The 14,976-nt window shown below is 47.0% G+C and overlaps 1 protein-coding gene across 1 annotated transcript; it reads left to right on the top strand.

The window, feature by feature from the left end:
- Positions 1 to 722: 722 nt before the first annotated feature.
- LOC120660018 lies at positions 723 to 4,159 on the top strand. The gene is made up of 5 exons (XM_039938333.1): positions 723 to 1,800; positions 1,887 to 1,945; positions 2,398 to 2,526; positions 2,890 to 3,025; positions 3,602 to 4,159. The coding sequence occupies exons 1-5, from the start codon at positions 1,087 to 1,089 to the stop codon at positions 3,926 to 3,928; spliced, it is 1,365 nt and encodes a 454-aa protein (XP_039794267.1). The 5' UTR covers positions 723 to 1,086; the 3' UTR covers positions 3,929 to 4,159.
- The last annotated feature ends 10,817 nt before the right edge of the window (positions 4,160 to 14,976 follow it).

Raw genomic sequence — 14,976 nt, 5'->3', positions numbered from 1 at the left:
CCTGTACTGTTGTGGTACATCCAATTGGACATTTGGAACCGCACGCGTGAATGTTTACTGGACATGCTTTTGGCTCCCGTTGATTGTATTCCTGAACTGCAAGACGCTGTCTGTAGATTAGACGTGTATATATTCTGTTCAAGTCTTGTTTCGTAGTACTATTCTGGAGGTGTCGCAATTTTTTTTTCTGTTCCCTGTCTGTGTTGGCAATAATATAACAAGTCTCAATCTTGACCTTCATCTGGACGGACCAGAACTGACCGTTTGTGTTTGTTTGAGAAAGGTATATGCTGCGGCCGTTAAGACATTATGCAAGGATATTCCATCAGCGGCTTTCCAAGTCCAACCCGAGGAAATTAGAGCACTTTGATGATCACGCGGCGCAGTGCCATTGCCACGCACGCATGGTGGGGACGGGGCCTAGGACTAGGAGGATGGTGATGTGCGTTAGTCGGGAGCTGTCTCCGCTACCACATCATGAGCCCATCCATCCATTCCAGAAGGCACCACATGAGATCGAAAAAAAAAGAAGGCACCACTAATCCGGTATTTCAAAAAGAAATAAACTAAAAAGGAATTACCACTAATTCCTTTACAAAAAAAAAGAATTACCACTAATCCAACACAACGAGAGAAGGTACACTACACTGGCGCCTCGCCTGGCCGCCCTCCCAGTTGGTCGTCAACCTCAACCCGCGGTTGACATCGCCAGGTGACGGAGTTACCTCAGCCAACTGTTTCGTCACTCTCCTCCACAGATCACCAGTGGACTCACTGGCCGCCCGCGCTCTTTCAATAAAAGAAAAAAAAAGAAAACCACGAGCCGATTCCATTCGTCCAGACGCCCCCCTCGCTCGTTGAAAGATTCGCACCCGATCGTGAGTCGGATCTCCTCCGCTCCCCTTTGGAGAGAGCGAACATCCATCTCGGCGCGCCCGAATCTTTGGTTCCCGATTCGATTCGATCCGCGCCGCGCGCCGTCCGTTCGACGCAATTCCCGCCCGGCGACCACCGCCGGCGCCCCTGCCGCGGCGGGCAATGGATGACTGATCGCCGCCGCCGAGTGCCCCCGGCGCGGCGCCGGCCATGTCGTTGGCCTGCGGCCTGCCGCTGCTCGAGTGCGTCTACTGCCTCGCCTGCGCGCGCTGGGCGTGGAAGCGCTGCCTCCACACCGGCGAGGCCGACAGCGCCACCTGGGGCCTCGCCTCCGCCGCCGACTTCGAGCCCGTCCCGCGCATGTGCCGCCTCGTCATGGCCAACTACGAGCCCGACCTCTCCGCCTCCGCGCCGCTCCTCTTCGCGCCCCCGGGCGGGTACGGCGTCGACCCCGCCTGCGTCCTCCGCCGCCGCACCTACGCCGACACCCGCGGCCGCGTCACCCCCTACCTCCTCTACCTCGACCACGCGCACGCTGACATCGTCCTCGCGCTCCGGGGGCTCAACCTCGTCAAGGAGTCCGACTACGCGCTCCTCCTCGACAACCGCCTCGGCAAGCGCCGCTTCGACGGCGGCTACGTCCACAACGGACTCCTCAGGGCCGCCGGCTGGGTGCTCGACGCCGAGTGCGACCTCCTCAGGGACCTCCTCGAGAGGTACCCCGACTACACGCTCACCTTCACGGGGCATTCGCTGGGCGCCGGCATCGCCGCCATGCTCACCATGGTCGTCGTGCTCAACCTCGACAAGCTCGGTAACGTCGAGAGGAGCCGAACGCGCTGCTACGCCATGGCGCCCGCCAGGTGCATGTCGCTCAACCTCGCCGTCAGATACGCCGACGTCATCAACTCTGTCGTCCTACAGGTCAGTCACACAGCCTTACTAATTCTTCTTTATGTACTCCGCTGCTTCCAGCCATGCTTCATCTTTCCTTTTCCCCATGGCGGCAGGATGACTTCTTGCCCCGGACAGCTACTCCTTTGGAGGACATTTTCAAGTCAATCCTCTGGTACGGCCATGCCACTAAATGTAGTACTCTTGTTTTCTTGAGTCTGAACTAATGATTTTCATGTTTTTGTGTTTAGTGTTAAAAACCAAATCATTATGTCATTCATTACTGGTTCATTCTTTCCCGTTGCATAACCCCAGTTACTCTATTTGTTTTTACACAAACCAACCTCTCTATTTGTCTGAAACATAAACTATATAACTGTTTGATGATGAATCATATCATAGTTGTGTCTGATGAACATCGTGACTGTAGAATGGTTACAAGTCAGTCCTATCAGCTCTGGACACTGGACAGAGAGCAAGGAATTGTATTGTACCTGGTGTTGGTTTATCTGGTTCTATTTTTCAGTTTATCTCTGCACTACCTATGTTGTAGCTATGTATCAGTATGTTTACTGCGTACTAGTTTCAAGCAAGTCTGAAAATAAGCCATCTTCTCTTCTTGGACAGCTTGCCGTGCCTCCTATGTTTGAGGTGTTTGAGGGATACATGTATACCCGAAGATGCAATGCTAAAGGATCCAAGAAGGCTTTATGCACCGGGCAGGATATATCACATAGTGGAAAGAAAAATGTGCAGGTACCATTTCCTTATTTGGTAGTCTACAATGCAAGAAACAACATGAGGTTGCATTGTATCAGTTAATTTTAGGAGAGGTCCTACAACTGTAAATAGAGAACAAGTTATGCTAATAGTTTTGGATCTTGGACTTGATTGTTTCAAGAGAACGATCAACCGACACTTTGTATGTACCTATTATGTAGTTAACATTTTGTTCAGCAAGTATAACATACACAACACTGACTGTGAACCCATATTGATACTGCTACAATTTGATATTGAACTTGCTCTGCTGTTTTATGTCATTTGCTCAGATTACTCTGTCGCTAACGAAGCTCTCCAATATTTCCATGAACAAACTGAATTCCTTGAATAACACAGGTGCGGAAGATATCCACCGGTAGTCAAAACAGCTGTGCCTGTGGATGGTAGGTTTGAGCACATTGTTCTTTCCTGCAACGCCACAGCAGACCATGCCATTGTTTGGATTGAGAGGGAAGCCCAAAAGGCTTTGGATGTGAGTTGCTTATTCTAATAGTTATCCTTACTTTTTAGTCTCTATGCACCACTGCATTCTTGCCTGAGAAATACTTTCCGGTAAGCTCTAAGGGATGCTTTATCTTTGGTAAACTGGACCTTGCATATCACTGCTTTTCTCCCCCTAAATTGTGCATGCTAACTAGAATGTAACCCGCTAACGTTGTAGAAGATGCTAAAATAGCTCTGAAGAACATGTAGAAACTAGAGATGCTAAAATATGAGGAGAAATGCTAAAATAACCCTCTAAATTGTGCATAGCTCTGAGGCAGGTTCTTTTTTCTATTTGTGAACATTGTAGAAACTAGAGAAGCTAAAATATGAGGACAAATTCTGAAGAACTAAGGTAGTGACCAAAAAAAAAAAAATCTTGTTCAGAAATCAGTTACACGTTGGTGAGATAAAGTTCATCTGCACCATTATTCAGTTTTTGTCTTAAGTAATCATTAAGGTAGGCACAGGATGATTTGTTCACCATGCAGGTACAAGTGGGTGTAGCTTAGCTGCCTCTCTGACTTTTCCCTGCTAGTAACATGGCTCCACTGTCGGTGTGCAGCTGATGCTGGAGGAGACAATGGCGGTGCCGTCGGAGCAGCGGATGGAGCGGAACGAGACCCTGCAGAGGGAGCACGTGGAGGAGCACAAGGCCGCGCTGCGCCGGGCCGTGACGCTGTCGGTGCCGGACGCGCGGGCGCCGTTGCCGTACGGCACGTTCGACGACGACGCCGGGCGGCGGCCGTGGCAGCAGCAGCAGCCGGAGAGGAGCGAGAGCTTCCCGCCGGCGGGGGCCAGGCAGCGAATGAGCTGGAACGACCTGATCGAGCGCGTGTTCGACAAGGACGAGGACGGCCAGATCGTGCTGCGCAGCTCGGTTTTCTCCTGAACGCCTCCGCGCGCCTCACCTGTTGTAAATTCGCTTTGCTTTGGTGCCCCGTGTCCAGCAGTAGCCACATTCTTGTGTCATTGGTTTAGACGTTTAGTGTCATTCATTCATACTTACTAGAAGATAATATCTCTATTTTTTAAAGCTTTTGCACGGATCGGTCGTGGTCCGTGCAGACGAGTTTTGTGAATGAATAATGAAGGTGAAATTGAACAGAGCAATTTAGGCACCTTTCCCTCCGTGACGGATACAGGTGAGACCAAGGACAGTACCAAACATACCTTTACTTCGAATGAGGCGATCGCATAAAGAGTCCAAACTCATAGCTTATTTTATCACAAAAAAAAACTCATAGCTTCCGTTGCTGAGTACTGTCCCAACAGTTTCATCCCATGCGTATCAGCAGAGTTTCCCACCTTGGGTATGAGAATCAGCAAAAGAATGCCTTGGTTTTCAGGTTTCACGCCAAAGCCCACGCTGCACAGCCTTGTGCACACCCAATGGCTATGCAATTCAGGCAGATGTACATGGATGCGAATTCACAGTTTACACATGTTGACACTGTTTTTTGACATGTGTCAAAGAAGATAATTTTTGTGAAGGCAAGGTGGTCGATTTGGAAGAAACCAAAAGATACACATCCAATACAATAAATTTTACAATTCCTTTGCACTTTTTCGGCGACTTCGCCTTTTCTCTTCTTTTTTCGACGAGTTCTTTCAAGTTGATCAAGGACGCCTCACATTCGAGCGACTTGATTTGCTGGTGAGTTTTCGTTTTACCGAGTATATTTGAGCTTTAGCTACCAGGCGCATCGCTGTGGCTTCGTTTAAATTTATTCAAAAGTTATCGAGTTTATCTAGGCTTTGACTTCCGGGCGCATCGCTGTCGTCTCGTCTAGATTTATTCACCAATTATCGATATCGGCTAGATTTGTAGGTTTTCCTATGCTTTTTGGCCATTATCATATCTAAAAATATATTAGATCGGCTTTAGGTTTTGGAGTAACACTTTTGTTATCACAAGAGCCGGTTTAGATCTGTTTTTAGCTTCACATCATCTGAGCTACACATTCGTAGTTTAGATCTTGTCATACATACACAATCGACTGTTCAAAGCCAGTTTTGTCGTTTAGTGTATCGGCTGATCCTGCCGATACGCTCGTTTATTACGCGCTTGCATTTAATATCTTTTTATCATCTATAGTATTGGCAAAGCTTGCCGATACGCCCATCTGAGAGATATTCAGAATCCCAGCCGATACGCTCTCGAATTTGACTTTGTTTTCTCCCTTGTCAATTTCAGGTCAAATTGACTGGCACGCTTGGTTGACTTTCCGTGACTCGGCGAATACTTGCCATCGGATTCCAGTGTGTTGATTTTTGCGTCAACACATCTTTTGGCATGCTTGGTGGGACCGAAAGCTTCAACATGGTGGAACTCACAGATAAATCTGCGGTTAGTGAAGAAAACCAGATTTCTGTTCCTGAAGACAAGCTTAAAGAAGAATAAAAAAAGAAATATGAAGAGCTGGTGGAGAAATTCAAACGTTAATGCCTCAAGTCGTACAGCGTCAACAGATCTGGTGAGGTGATCAAGAAGTTTAATCTTCCATCTTTTCAGCCATTGACAGAGGCTCAACGTGAAAGCAAGATGATAGACGCAGTTGGCCAAGCTGTGGCATAAGCCTTCATCAAGAGTGCAACAGTCATGGGCAACACGGTGCACAATGCAGTGGTCAAAACTTTTGCTGAAGCCACATTACCAGGGTGCATGGGTCCTTGCTATATACAACCAGATCAGATGCAATATACTCCCTTGGAGGTGTCTATGGCAGCATCCCTGTCGGCTCAAGATAGCCAGGCAGGAACAAGCAATAGTCAAAGTCCACCCCAGATGACTACTGCAGCATTGGCGGGTACAGCAGATCCTATCTACTCAACCACGCCACCGATTGCTACAACTGTGCAAGATGGATCTGCGTCTGTGTTTCCTAAAGGGTGGAATCCTGCTACTGGATATGGTATGCATCCGGATTTCTTTTCTACGCCACCTAAGATGCAGTTTAGTGCGTCGGCTTCTCAGCCGATAGCCTCTCAGCCTGATCCATCGGCCGTTCAGCTGATGGGTACACAGCAGGATGCATCGGCAATACAGCTAAATGCATAAGGCGCATGGAGTCCACAACAGATGGCACAAACTAATGCATCGGTGCCATCGCCGATGACCCCACAGCAGCGTCTTGCTATCCTGCTCCAACCCCAGTCTCCTTCAGAAGTGTTATTGTCGCAATCTCCGCATCAAAAGGGAATCAACTGGGTATTCCACAATCAAGCAACCGGACAGATACGGTGTGTCAATGTGCCGTACATGGATATTGCTGGTCAACAATCGGCCAACCCATCAGCTACACAGCCGACGATGACTCAGCAAACACCCAATCAGATAGCACAACAAACACATCAGATGCAATTGGCTGGACAGCCGATGAACCATGTAGCTCAACAACTTGCGATGATGACCAATGCAGCGAGTACGGTTTCCCCTCAGCAAATGCCAATAGTTGAGCCACAAGTTGATTGGAGCACAAAGATAGCTGAAGTGATGAGGGAGCAGTTTGGTTTGAGGCCAAAGCAACAATCTGTTATGTACAAGACTCCCTATCCTCCAGCTTACAATCAGATTCCTCTCCCCCACAAGTACAAGATGCCTGACTTCACAAAGTTCTCAGGGCAGGGAGAAGTTTCTACGATGGAACATGTTAATAGGTTCCTTCTACAGTTGGGAGAAGCGGGCAACCATGATGCACTCAGAGTCCGTTTGTTCGCCTTGTCTTTATCTGGATCGGCCTTTGCTTGGTTCACTACTTTGCCGGCAAACTTCATATTATATTGGGCCGATCTAGAGAGACAATTTTATCAGTTCTTCTTCTCTGGGATTACTGAGTTAAAGTTGACCGATTTGACCGGCTTGAGACAAAGAAACGATGAATCGGTTGCTGCTTTTATCCAAAGGTTCAGAGATGTCAAGAATCGATGTTACAGTTTGGTTCTGTCTAATCAGCAGTTGGCCAATACAGCATTTAATGGGCTCTTGCTGCACATTAAAGATAAATATGCATTGCAGGAGTATGAAAGTATTAGCCAGATCGCGAGTCGGATAACAGGAGAGACTCGATGCTACGAGTCCAAGAAGCCTTTTCAGAAAAAGATCAACTATGTGGAGTATTCTACCAATGATGAATCTGAAGAGGAGCAAGAAACGGTCGCATAGCTGAGTGGATACAGAACAGTAAAAAGCCGGTGACATGTCCGTTTGGGAAGAAAGAGCCTGAGTCGTATGGGTTTGACATCACCAAAGCCGACAAGATCTTTGATTTGTTATTGTTGGAAGGGTTGATCAAGTTGAAGCCATATCACAAGATTCCATCGGAGGACGAGCTCAAAAATATAAAGTACTGCAAGTGTCACAATGCCACGTCGCATGACACAAATGAGTGCAAGGTCTTCCGACAGCAGATTCAGATGGCTTTCGAACAAGAGAGATTGAAATTTGAGGCTCCCAAGAAGATGATGAAGATTGACGTTCATCCTTTCGCCACAAACATGGTTGATGTGGCCAGAGATGAGGGTTATCCTCAAGCCAAGATTCTGACGTCGTCATCGGCCAAGAGATCTGGGGCTGTTGATCCTAAAGCGCAGATAGCTGCCGATGAGGTCAAAGGAAAGGGTCCGATGGAGTATGTTGGACGTTCATCGGCACCATGTAGACGTGTAACGTCTCAAATGCTGTTGAATAAGTTTCAGCGTGATCGTGAAAGGCGGCAGCGTAGAGAAGAAGAGGAGCGACGCGAGCAAGATCATTGGAGGTGTCCTTTCTTTGTCTACTGCTGGGAAGAAGGGTTGACATTGCCATCGGCATATGATTGTCCCGAATGCAATGGTCAAGGCAGCCGATCATATGAAAGGTCACGTCATGAGCCCTATCGGTGTGAATGCACTCCTGTGCATGATCGGCTAGGAAAAAGAGTATCGGTGCATGATCGACTGGGGGGTAGGACAATGCTACGTGATCTGCTGGGAGAAGAGTGCCTGTATACGATCGGCTAGAACAGGTGGCCGATGACAGAGTGCAAGATGATCAGCCGATGCGGAGAGATCCAAAACGTGAGCCTGATTGCACGGATCAATCTCAATGGTGCCCAGGAGGTTTGACCAGGTCTCAGAAGCGACGTGTTCAGAGGTTACGCCAGTTGGAGATTATTGAGGAAGAACAAGAACAGACTCTGAACAAGAAAGGAGTCAAATCACAAGTCTGGCGTGTCAAGGCTAAGGCCGATGGTGAATCGGCCAGTAACAGTTCCACACCGATCCAAGCAGTCGGTTCTTCAGAAAGTTCTTGATGGATGAATTCCTAGAGGAAGAAGGGACGTTGGGGCATGGGTTTACGTCGGCCGATTTACTAGAGGAAATTGATATTGGAGATGGTGATAGACCAAGGCCGACGTTTATTAGTGCCAATTTGGATCCCAAATACAAACAAGAATTGAAGAGTTTATTAAAATAATACAAAGATTGCTTTGCTTGGGAATACTATGAGATGCCTGGCTTGGATAGATCTATTGTGGAACATCGTTTGCCTATAAAACCGGGATATCGGCCATATCAACAAGGAGCGAGGCGATGTAATCCTAAGATTTTGCCAGATATAAAGGCCGAGATTACGCGGTTAATTGAAGCTAATTTTATTCGGCAGTGTCGTTATGCCGAATGGATTTCTAATGTGGTTTCTGTTTACAAAAAGAATGGCAAACTACGAGTGTGCATTGATTTTAGGGATCTCAACAAAGCTATGCCGATGGATGGTTACCCTATGCCGATAGCTGATATGTTGGTAGATGCTGCAGCTGGGCACAAAGTGATCAGTTTTATGGATGGCAATGCTGGATACAATTAGATTTTTATGGCAGAGGAAGACATCCACAAAACTGTAGCAGCACCGCCCAAATTAAACCGGCTTAAGTGCGCTAACCAACATCTGAATACTTAATCAAATTACTATGCACTTAAAACAGTGTAATCTGACAGGCTGTCGGGTAAATCCCGATTAAACTACTGTACTCCAGGATCACAATTGCACTAGCAGACCCATACGAAGACGAGCACAGGTGATACCAGCATACAGAAATCTTCAAATTAATTTACAACACATGTTTTACATAAAAACTTTAAGTACAAACGACAGAGTTCAAAACACAGCGGAAGTTTAAGACCGAGTTCGAAATACAATACGATAACCACGATGACAATACAAGGTGAACTCCACATCCTGCCCACCGATGTGATGCCAGCCTGCCTGATCTTCACGGCGAAGACGGGGCCCACTCGACGGTCCACCCAGGAGGAAGCGGTTGTCCAATCCAGGACGCACAGACCTCCTCGAAGTCAGCGGGGACACAACCTGCTCAGAAGGGTTACAACAACAACCCTGAGTATACTAATACTCAGCAAGGCTTACCCGACTTTGGGTATACTTAGCCCATTACCTAGACATGCAAAGCTTTTTGGCTCTGGAGTTCTTTTGCAGAAAGGCTACTAGCAGTGAATCCTTACTTTCAATATTTTAGCTCTATTTAGTATAGCGATTATTAACTAAAATTCGCTTAAGCATCTAGAGCACACATGGTGGATCAGATTATCCTTCAGTAACTCACCAACCAACCTTTTCCATTCCGTTCTCATTCCACTTTCTTACTACGATGTGACACAGTGACCAAGGCTCTCATATCCGCGAGTCACGGCGAATCGATCCGATTTAACCTTGCAAGGTGGACCTAACTCACACGACACGTGAAAACCCCATCGGGCCCCACACGTCAATTGTTCCCATCATCACCCCGACGTTTGAATCACGCCTGCCAAAACCCGGGTGAAGGGTCCCTCACGGCGAACTCCCGGAGAACCTGGAGGCGACATACTATCCAACACCTGCCATCATTCCACTCCCAGAGTAGCGGGCCGCGATTCAAAGTATCGGTGCAAATCAGGTAATTAGCTTACCGGTTTCGACTACCTCCTACTTCCGGCATGTGGTTAGTACTGTTCAATCCTCGATCATCAATGCCAGCAACGGTACGGTCCTCAATTGACACAGGCGGAGGCTAACTTCCATCCATTCTATATCCAGAACCCATTTCATCTCCGCCCGGTCTTCATTTCTTTTTCCTCATTGATTCATTCTCAACCACAATGCCATAAGTAACACTATCTTAAATCTCGCGAGCGATAGGAATCACTCGACTTCTACCGAGATCCTGCTTAGCAGAGCATTTCTATCGACATCTGCATACTAGTATTGACCCTCGGTTACCTAGGGAGAACATGCATACTAGATTTCCATACAACTCCTAGAACGTAAATGCACAAATACTTAATTAAACATTGAATACTTAAATTAGGGTTATGCTCCGGGGCTTGCCTTGCAGGTCAGCGGGGTTAGCAACTTCTTCGCAAGTGGGCTCGACTGCGTCCTCCTGCTACTCTCCCGCTTGCGGCTCCTGGGTCGGCTCGGCGATCAGCTCATTGGCGACTTCGCTCGTGGCGTCTACACGTATGAAAAAGAATGCCATGCAACAGTTAGGACACAGTGCGACGCATGAGTGCTCAAGATGCGATGCAATGTGATACAATGCAAAATGAGCCACAATCAAGATAGACCAACATTAATTGAGTAATCACAACAACAAGGCTAAAACCGAAAGGGTGTGGGTGCTTATGATTGGTTTCAAGACTTCAAAATATTTTAGCCTGAAGTGTCTCCACCAAACAACAGCTGTTAACTTGCTTCGGAGGATAAAACACAACCTAGAGCAACATGGATTACATTACGGACCAAAAATTTGCTATCAAGCAAACCTGAGCAAGATACCTAAACAAGCAACAATCAGGTCCTACAAGATTAGCATGATTCACATAGGAGCTTGCTCTGCTGAAAACACACAAATGCAAGAATTAACTAGCAACACTATAAAAGAAAGACATAGCTAGGAACTTAACAAAAGTAAAGGCATAACTTGCTGAAATAATATAGCAACGAAATTTTACCAGATCAACATGATAAAGATAAGGCATGCAACAGAATTGTTCCAGCTTTTATTGATGATAGAAAGTATTTATTTTAGCCCAAGCAAGCTAACCAAACACAAACAGATCTACACAAAAGTGTACAACAACAGGTCATGAAAATTTTACAGTTGGTTACACATGAAAAGATGAGGCTACTAAATTAATTTCAGAATTTTTAGATCAATAGAACTGCAGATATTAAATAAACAAGCTCAAACACTAAGTAAATTCTAGCAGGGATAAAACTGACATTTGACATGCATGAGTATTTTTCCTCTGAAGTTCTAGATCTAAGAAAACTAACAAAATTTACTTTGCATTTTTAGTATTTTTCTACGAATTTCTATGCAATTATGAAATTTCAGCCGAAATAAATAAATGAAAAAACGGAAAACCAAAATTTAAAAGAGGGGGCTGACGAATGGGCCCCACCTGTCAGTGGAAGGAGCCCAGCTCAGCTCCCCTGCTCTGCCCCGCACGCGCGCCAGGGCCATGGCCACGGCCAGGCTCGGCGGCGGCGCGGCTTCTCCCGCCGGTGGCGGCCGGCCGGCGGCGTGGCCTGGGCGGACCGGTGGAGCGGGGGCGCCCGCGAGGTGGCGCAGTGGGCGCGCGGGGTGGCACAGGACGGCGCGGCGGCGTCCATGGCGGCCACAGCGGCGGCGCAGCCGCCCAGGCGGCCGCGAGGCTAGGTGGCGGCGGGGCGGGGCGGTGCGACGGCCAGCGTGGATGGGTGGACTCGACGCGCGTGGTGGCATGGCGCGGGGCCGCGTGAGTGCGGCCCGCGATGGCGGCGGTGCTAGGCGGGCCGGCTGGCGACGGCATGGCCGCGTTCCGGCGGCGTCCGTGCAGGAAGAGGAGGGGAACGGGGCCGGTAAGCACGAGAGCGGCGCACGGAAGCTCACCACGTCGTCCAATCGAGCAGAGAAGGGCCGGAAGACGAGGATCGACGGCGGCGCGGAGCTTCGACGGGGACGGCAATGGCGGCCGCGGTGGCGCAGGCTGATTCGGCCGAGGTGGGGGCTCGGCCGAGCTTGTGGAGGGGCGGAGGAGGTTCGGGGCGAGGCGAGGGAGGTTGGGGCGCGCGGAATCGAGCTGCGGCGGCGAGGGTTGGCCGGCGCGACGTCGACGGCGGCACGCAGCACTCAGCTCAGCTCGAGCTCGAGCTCCATGAAGGGGAGGGGAAAAACGGATGACGCTTCGCGAACGGATAAGGACGCGCAGCGCGGCGTGCGAGGATCGCCGACGGCCGACGCGTGGAGGAGGCGCCGACGGCCACAGTCACCGTCATGGGCACCGGGCGACACCGTGGCGAGCACAGGAGCAAACAGTGACACATTTTGACTGATTTTGACCCGTGTTTGACCGGCCAAAACTCAAATTTTGATATAGAAACTTGAAATTTGGCCAAAATAGAAGTTGTAGAGGAAAAGAAGATCTACAACTTTCATTTTGGGCGAAAGTTGATTTGACGCTCGGATCATCGAGAAAAATGAGGTCAAACATGGCTAAAACAATGTTTACTATGCGAACACGATTGACGCTAATGGCGTGGTTAAGCCACGATTAGTGATTAAACTCGGGATTAGCGAGCACAATTAACACAGGGGTGTTACAAAAACTGCGTTCAGATGTCCAGGACATCTCGGTTTATTCGAGTGGTTAGTCATGACCTTCGGATTAAAAAATGTCGGTGCTACGTACCAGAGAGCTATGAATTATATCTTTCATGAACTCATCGGCAAAATTTTGGAGATATACATTGATGACGTGGTTGTGAAGTCAAAGGGGCACCAAGAACATTTGGCCGATCTGCGTAGAGCTTTGGAATGCACCAGAAGGCATGGTTTAAAAATGAATCCAAACAAGTGCGCTTTTGGTGTATCAGCTAGCCAATTCTTGGGTTTTATGGTACATGAACAAGGGATTGAAATTAGTCAGAAGACTATATCAGCTATCGACAAAGTTGAAGCTCCTACGACGAAAGTTGAACTTCAGTCATTGATCGGCAAGATTAATTTTATTTGAAGATTTATATCTAATCTGTTGGGAAAAATTCAGCCGTTCATTTCTTTACTGAAGTTGAAGGCCGATCAGGAATTTGTATGGAGAGAGGAACATCAGAAGGCATTGGATGAAATCAAATATTATCTAGTAAAGCCTCCGTTATTGGTTCATCCCCAAAAGCACAAGCCGTTTAAATTATATTTATCGGCTGATGAGCGTGCTATCGGATCGGCCCTTATTCAAGAATTTGAAGTAAAAGAAAGAGCTATTTATTTTGTGAGTAGAAGGTTGCTGAATGCTGAAACTATGTATTCTCCTGTTGAGAGATTGTGTCTTTGCTTATACTTCTCCTGTACCAAGTTTAGACATTATTTATTATCGGCTGAATATATTGTTGTGAGCAAAGATGATGTTATTAGATATATGCTCTCGTTGCCAATTTTAAAAGGGAAAATAGGAAAATGGATTTTTGGCATTGTCAGAATTTGATTTGAGATATGAATCGGCTAAAGCAGTTAAGGGTCAAGCCATAGCCGATTTTGTTGTGCAACATTGTGGACCAGAGCTGAACATGGTAGATCTTGTTCCTTGGACTTTATTCTTTGATGGATCTTCGTGTGGAAACGATTCTGTAATTGGTGTGGTGCTGATTTCCCCTCGGGGGGCAAATTTTGAGTTCTCATTTCCAATTGAAGCCTCTGCAACCAATAATCAAGCTGAGTATCGCGCTATTCTCAAGGGGATTCAATTACTTCAAGAAATCAAAGCCGATGTTGTTGAGATTTTTGGAGATTCTATGCTGGTGATCAACCAGTTAGTTGGGGAGTATGAATGCAAGAATGATATTTTACAATTATATCATGAAGAATGTCTCTGGCTGCTGAAAGAATTCAAGAAGGTAACCATCGAGCATGTTCCCAAATTTCATAACAGTGATGCAAATCGGCTGGCTAAGCATGATTCAGGATATCGGCCGATGGAAAGAATAATGGCCTCGGAGTTAACAGCCGATGATTGGAGGAAAAAAATTATTGATTATTTGAAAGATTCATCCAAAAAAGTGAACAGAAAAATTAGAGGTCTGTGGATCCCATCAATCGGCCTATAAGATGAAATGGGTGATCAGGAGGAACGGATATTTTTGGCCGACGATACTGGAAGATTGCTTCACATATTACAAAAGTTGCCAAAAATGTCAGAAGTTTGGGAGCGTGCAAAGAGTTTATGCGTCAGCCATGAATCCCATAATCAAGCCGTGGCCGTTTAGAGGATGGGGAATTGACTTGATCGGCCGGATATATCCTCCATCTAGTAAAAATCATAAGTTTATCTTGGTGGCTGCCGATTATTTCACCAAGTGGGTTGAAGCAATTCCTCTGAAAAATGTTACATCAAAAGAGATGATTGAATTCGTCAAAGAACATATTATCTATCGGTTTGGTATTCCACAAACCATTACGACCGATCAGGGTACTATGTTTACGTCGGATGAGTTTCAGGAATTTGCTATTGGAATGGGGATTAAATTGCTGAATTCTTTTCCATATTATGCCCAACCTAACGGTCATGCAGAAGCATCTAATAAATGGGTCATCAAATTGATCAAGAGAAAGATTGATGAATATCCTAGAAAGTGGCATATTGTACTTCATGAAGCTTTATGGGCATACAGAATGGCTTGTCATGGCGCTACAAAGGTGTCTCCATATCATTTGGTGTACGGACATGAAGCTGTTCTCCCATGAGAATTGAAACTTGATTCATGGCGTGTCACGTTTCAGAATCAATTGATGGCCGATGAATATTCTGCTATGATGAAAGATGAATTAGAGGATTTGGCTGGCCATCGGCTGAAGGCTCTTATAAATGTTGAGGCAAATAAAGCCAGAGTTAGCCGATGGTATGATAAAAAGGTAAAAG

Source organism: Panicum virgatum, chromosome 2N (assembly GCF_016808335.1).
Source record: "Panicum virgatum strain AP13 chromosome 2N, P.virgatum_v5, whole genome shotgun sequence".
Taxonomy (NCBI): Eukaryota; Viridiplantae; Streptophyta; class Magnoliopsida; order Poales; family Poaceae; genus Panicum; species Panicum virgatum.
Note: the sequence above shows the minus strand (reverse complement) of the source record. Positions and strands in the feature narration are given on the sequence as shown.